We start from the raw sequence: 6,753 nt of genomic DNA on the forward strand, positions 1-6,753 counted from the left end.
TGCACATTTGGCCTTCACATCGTTAAATTATCGAATCAAATATCATGTTTCACCCAGCTGAGCTTCATGACTTGATTCGGACAACAAAACCATATTTATCACTGCTACATATTACAGCATTAGAAAGATCATGACATCAGCAATTTGCTCAATTTGCTCTCAATGAGAGCTGGCAAAAAAATCACATACTATAGACTGGTAAAAGCACTCAGGCATATCTCCACAAATTGTACACAACAGATCCCAACACTTGTATCAACAACAAACATCACCAGATTGTCTAATGTCAGTTGGACGCGGAAGTTCATCTTCTACGGTCGAGATCATTGTGGCACTTAAATTCAAAGTCATGGCTCATATAAGTCATAACCAACCCACAAATTGCTACTTTTCGCTTCCTTACAAGGATCAATACCTCAGTCCTGTAGGGAGCACAAGGATGTGAGAGAAACTAAAATGAAGAATCCTGTATAGATACAAATCTCTTCACATCAGTGGAAGTAACCAATTCGTCACCTTCTAATCAAAATTAGAAGGAATGTCAATGTCTGTATCTGAAGGATTAGCAAGCTCAACCAGAGGTTCCTGCAAATTCCAGAACTATTCATATGAGATATTGTGTATCAGTATGAAAAGCTTCATGAATGGTCAAGAGCACAACAATATAGGCGAAAAAATAAACCTGGGCAGGGCAGGAAATGGGTGGCTGAGGGGAGAGAATTGTAGGCAATATTCTCAAAGAACAAATGAAGCCATTTGGTAGGAAAGAATTGAAGTTAAAACTGAAACTAGCAAGAACTCACACGGAGATGATATAATGGTTATTTTTGGAAGAAAATATGATCAAGGTCAAATATTTAGGTCTTAAACCAATATGTCAGGACACAATTCATAATATAGCCATGATACCGGCATGTTATCTCTAATAGGTTTTTACCTGCTCATCATCATCAGCTGAGGAATGGACAAGTCCCATTGGCAAACTATTTGTGAGATCTTCAGCAGCTCCATGCATATCCTACACCATACAGAAATGCCCAGTTACAGCAAAACAAAATATAATCAATATAGTGGTGGAAGTGGGAATTTATCTGTAGGTAGTTATAATTGCGGCACCAACCAGAAAAACCTAAACCTTTCTGAAGTTCAAGGATTCAGAATTGACCTCAGGTTCTATGTAACAACTTAGTTTAACATCCAAACATATTCTAACCTTATTCTCTAGTGCCCTCCATTTCCATAGTTGACAAAATTTGAGCCATATACATAAATATGGAATGCATAACACAAATGTTCACCATCACAAGTTTTACTCTCTCGAACCTGCTCAAGTTTCCAATTTGAGTCCAAGTTGCTTTGCATAGGCAAATATATCACTCCACCAATAATGATTTGAATAATTTTATATTATGCTTGCGACTTGAAAAAGACAAATACATTCTATGATTTGATTAATTGAAGGCCATAAAAATTAGTCATATCCTACAATAAATATTGGCAAAAAGTAACTGTTCTGAGCTTATACAGCACAAGCAAGTCAAAGAAAGAAATGCATTAATTCATACACGCAACCACTGGAAAGTGGAACCAGAGAAAACTCATTGATATACAGTAGCTACTGCTGGAACTGAAACATACTTCTTCATCTGGATCTATGGAAGGATTGTCAGATCCTTGATTGACAGCCTTAGCAGGATCTTCAGGAGTTCCCTGCCAAACCATAGGTACAGATTAGAAGGAAGAGAGAAGCCTGACAGATCACTCAAATTAAATAGTAATGGGTAAGAAGAATGTTACGAGCTCATCCTGATTGCCAGAGAATTCTCCTTCCATAATTGAGGGCTTGACATCCATTGGAGTTTCCTGCATATCTCAATAATATTAGTAAACAAATCAAGCATACCGAAATTAGCAAAGGGGGAAACAAAAATGTAACAATGAAGGAAAAAAATACTGCAATTTTTAATATGAAAAGGAAAAAGGAAATTGTTGAAGAAATAAAGAGAAAATATAAAAGTGTCCAGAGGTCCACTACAGCCATCTTGTGCAGAAGATTCCACATCTCAAATAAGAGTCAGAAATCAAATTCAAGCAATACAAAGCTTAGCGATCAGAAGACCAAGGCCACCTAAACAATAAACAAAAAGATGGTCCACCACACATAGATCCAACTAAATATATAAGCTCACAACATAACGTGATCTGAGGAAAATGAAAGCACAATCTTAGCTAAGGTACATACAGGTTCTAATTGGTCCATTGAAAGACTCCTTCCCCCCTTACTGAGATCCCTCAGTGTTCCCTGCATGTCCAATAAACTGGTGAAGGGAAACGACACATCAACAAAAGAACAATAAATATTTGAAAACAAAAAATTTATGTACTATAATAAACAACTATATCAGCAAGCTGAATTTCAAGGCAAAGGTCAAATAACCAAAAAAAAAAAACTTGATATGAATATTGTGTATGTCCACCAAAAGAATAAAAAACATACACCAAACTGATAAAAACATAGTCATGCAAAAAGCATTTTCGTCCAGAGACAAGGGAAAAGAAGAAACATAAAAGTTAAAAATAAAAAATGAGAAGAGAGAGAGGACAAAAAGAAGAGCCTAGAAAAGTAGAAGGATACATGAAGTCAAATTGAACAAACCTTATTTGCCCACATAAGGCCACATGCATTACATAAAGTTCTTGGTCCAGCTGGCCCACGACGCATTGCAGGAGTATTATTTTCACTAACGCCACAATGTTGACATCTACGGACACTGCAGAGCATTAACAGAACAAAGAATTGAAATCTAACTCAGCAACATAAAATCCTTACGAAAATATTTCAGAGCAATAAAATTCTCAAATCTAAAATCAGCACTGCTAGAGAACACTAGGAACTCACACAGTTTCTGGACGAGGAGTGCCATCTTGAATCCCATCTTGTGAAGAATCCCAAGGTGAAGCACCAGAACTCTCTTTCAAAGATGCAAACTGCCCGTTCTTACGATGCATCCTAAAAGTTGATAAAGACAAAGGAACTGTAGCTTTTCATCCTTCGTACTGGTACATCATAATATCAAACACACAATAAAACACCGGAATATAACAGACTCCTCATCTACTCCTTAAAAGGGACTTCAAAATGATGTGATTCCTGCATTGAATGTTATGAAACCATCCTAAAGACCAACAACACAATAAGAACTTGATTACTGTTGCAAGCGCGTACTTAAAACAAATGAGTACCTACACTCCAAGATAAGATTGGAAAGGATCTATGCAATCTCTAACAGCGAGTCAACATTTTAGACCATGGATGTAAGTATAATATAATTAAAGATCTGTTGATTCACCAAAATTATCAAATAACACTCAATAGTCAATGCCATTGACGACGTTGTATTTTTTAATTTTTGAATAAATGACACTGCATTCTTGAATTAACTATTTTCAGATAATTCTTCACAACCTTAATCAATCCTGTAACCATTTCAAGTCAGGAATCCATCACAAACGTTACAAGATTTCATCATGTATAACTGTAGACGTGACCAATTTTCAACCACCCAAAACTAAAGAAATAAAAAACTACCTACCTGACTACCTAATTGTTACATCTTTAGAGATCTTTGCGCACTAAACAGTCTATTTAAACTCATAACCTCATCAAACTGTTGAATTTAAATACATTAACAGGAAAAATCTTAAAATAAAACTGTTTACCTCTGTGCAACCTCTTTCCGTACGCTGTACCTAATTTTCTTGTCAAAACATCTCTCCTTCCGTTTTTCTCTAAACCTAACAAGGGAGGCTATTCTTCGAGAAAGATTTGAGCGCTTGGGGGTGTCAACCACACCCTGTAGAATATGGCAGATCCCAAATAAACATAAAACCCAAAGACACAACTAAATTCTCTAGATAATTTCAACATTTGCATTGATTACCCTGTTACTCTGATCATAAGGCACTTCGATTGTAGGTACACCAGTAGGTATATCACGTCCTCCCAAAAGCAAGAGCACAGCTTGCACCTATTTTAAAATCCAAAAAATCGATGAAACCTCCAAATACATCAATTGTTCAAATTTAACTACAATAATCCAACTACTTATCACATCTATCTGGATTCTGGAATAATGGACATGGCACCAAAGCAAAGAATCTCATTTCACAAAATGGAAGACACAAAAAGGTATAAAATGTATTTTCGAGTAACAAATGAAATGTCCTTCCGAGCAATGGAACTAAAAAGTATAAATAAAATAATAATATCAAGCAAATGAGGGCAGGTCCTATGGCTTCCTGGATTGGAGCACTTCATTGACGGTTATGTTTCATCTCCAGTAAAATGAACAAACTAAAGCTAAATTCATTACTCAGACATAACAAAAGCGAAGGAATTTACCTTCAGTAATAACAAGAAACACATAACCTTAAGGCCAAATACTTTACATAAATGTAAAAAGAAAAACAAATCAAGGTCCAACAGAAAGTAATATTAACAATTACTACAATCACCATAGGTCTCCAAAATTCAACGAAGTCAATATTTCATGAACCAAAATAGATTCCAAGGACTAGAAAACGCAAGAACCATCTCCAAAACCCAAAACCCCAAACGAAAAACCATCAAACTGACCACACCCTAATAAAATTGCACCTAGACTTCACTGACAAACTATGTTAGAAAAGTACCGGTTCATCAGCAAAAATAAATAAACAAATAAGGCATATCCAAAAACAGGGGAAAAAACAACTATCCATTTATACTTCAATAAAATAACTCTTGAAACAACTGCTCATGCCAAATCAGCAGCAATTGGTCACACTCAAAGAACCTACCATCTACACTTAACAACAGCTCAACACTAACTTAAGAACCTTCCAGTTGTGCCAACAAAAACATGAAGATAATAAACCAAAATTTCAAGAAATAAAGAAACATAGTACCTTTTCAGGAGTAACAGCAGGGAACACATAAACCTCGCCTTCAAAGGAGAGCGTGAGCTCACTTGTCCTCGAAGCTGCCGCCACCACTACTCCATGCTCCGCCACGTTAACCATCGAACTATTATTACTAATATTACTATTGTTATTAGTATTATTATTGTTGTTGTTGTTGTTTATAATATTAATTGAATTAATGTTTCCTTCGTCTATGTCATCCATGCCCTCGCCGTCCTCGTAATCTCCATCCTCGTCCTCGATCTGTATCGGTGGAGCTCGCGCGTGTTCTTCAAACGGCCGAGCTTGCAGTGGCTGTGGATTTGCCGCCGCCATAACAGACTCTGGTTTCTCAGTCGAGTATTATGATTACCTGTCGTTTTATTGAAGCGAGGTCATCATTTTCGTGTTCTGGGGCGAGATAAGAAGGTTTAAAAACCCTAGCTCTGAAATTGAATTGTTTTCGAGCTCGGAGAAGCTTTGAAAATGGAAATAAAGATGTAGAATTACAAAATGCAAAAATTTTTTAAAAAATCTAAAATTAGAAAAAGATAAAGATAAATAAATTATTAAAAAAGGAAGTACCCTATAAATATAGCTAAGAATTGCGAGGGAGTGAGCTTCTGTTTCCTTGAAGAGTCCCAAATTGGAATTATAAAAAAGAATTATAAAAATATATATTTTTTAACTTTTAATATGTTTTTGGATTAGAACGAGAATGCGACATTGTGTCGACTTGTCGAGTATTGCTATATCCATATAAAAGAGGGAGATGGAGATAATTTGGTGCTTCAAGGAGCAGGGCATTTGGGGGTCCATCGGGGGTTCGTGGTTCGCATGGTGGAGTATCGTCAATCGTAATTAACGATGGAAGCCACTAGCGGGACCCAGAGGATTATTGAATGTGATCAAACGGCTGGCTGTGGTGGGCATTTGGAACATTAAGAGAGATAGGATATTTTCGGTAATTTCCATTATTCGACATTGGGATGGGACCAACGCAGTTGGAGTTGGAGATAATTGCTCTCACTGCTCATTAAGTCAGTCGATAAGTGTGTGTGTGTGAAAATAAATGAAAAAAAAAAAATTCTTAGTATTGGGTTTAGTTAGTTAACATGCTAAATTGCTAATGTGGAAAATTAATCAAATTACCTGATAGCATAATTCGAAAATTTATATTCAAATAGGCTAAGTTGACTCTCAAAATTTAGAAAACGATTATTATTGTTATTATTATTAATTTTTAAGATACATGGATGAGTAAAGGAAGATTCCCAATTTCTCTTATTGAAATTAATATATATCACTTATCACTATTATTTTCATAATACCCAATAATCTCCTAACACCATAATTTTACAGTTTTATCTTTATTTTCAAATACATTTTTATTCACATTAATTGTAAATTGAAATGGACATATAAATTGAAATTAAAATTAAAAAAAAAATAGTAAAAATGAGAAGCATTAATAATAACACATTTTTATTGTACTATTGCTATTTTTTAAATATTTTTTTCTTATAGCAGCTATCATTTATATTTGGAAAATTTACAATCGTCCACCTGTTTGTTTTGCCTTTTTCAAAAATATACAAACACTTTTTTTTTCAGCGCCCCACCTAAAGTTTGCTTTTTGTTGCATTCGTCAACTTCCGTCTAATTTCCGTTAGCGAATTTAACGGAATGACCTTTTTACCCCTCAAAATTATAATTTAACCCAAAATAAATAGAAATTGGAGATAAATTGGATGGATTTAATTTTTTTTTCAAAAGTGGATGCTAGAAATTGGAGGAAAATAATGTTTGTTC

General features: G+C 35.1%; 1 protein-coding gene across 4 annotated transcripts; it reads right to left on the bottom strand.

Moving 5' to 3' along the window:
- Positions 1 to 27: 27 nt before the first annotated feature.
- LOC18040824 (GATA transcription factor 24) lies at positions 28 to 5,634 on the bottom strand. Of its 4 annotated transcripts, none has more exons than XM_024183924.1 (11): positions 5,527 to 5,634; positions 4,948 to 5,419; positions 3,942 to 4,028; positions 3,721 to 3,854; positions 2,900 to 3,010; positions 2,657 to 2,771; positions 2,243 to 2,302; positions 1,798 to 1,863; positions 1,639 to 1,710; positions 938 to 1,018; positions 28 to 585 (listed from the first exon to the last, which is right to left on the bottom strand). In XM_024183924.1, the coding sequence occupies exons 2-11, from the start codon at positions 5,275 to 5,277 to the stop codon at positions 520 to 522; spliced, it is 1,122 nt and encodes a 373-aa protein (XP_024039692.1). In that variant the 5' UTR covers positions 5,278 to 5,419; positions 5,527 to 5,634; the 3' UTR covers positions 28 to 519. The 4 variants fall into 4 exon arrangements, with proteins under 4 accessions (XP_024039692.1, XP_024039693.1, XP_006433794.1 ...); XM_024183925.1 differs by having other exon boundaries at positions 4,948 to 5,314; positions 5,527 to 5,632; XM_006433731.2 differs by lacking the exon at positions 5,527 to 5,634 and having other exon boundaries at positions 28 to 422; positions 517 to 585; positions 4,948 to 5,482.
- Positions 5,635 to 6,753: the final 1,119 nt, after the last annotated feature.

The sequence above is a fragment of the Citrus clementina genome, unplaced genomic scaffold (assembly GCF_000493195.1).
Source record: "Citrus clementina cultivar Clemenules unplaced genomic scaffold, Citrus_clementina_v1.0 scaffold_5, whole genome shotgun sequence".
Lineage (NCBI taxonomy): Eukaryota > Viridiplantae > Streptophyta > Magnoliopsida > Sapindales > Rutaceae > Citrus > Citrus x clementina.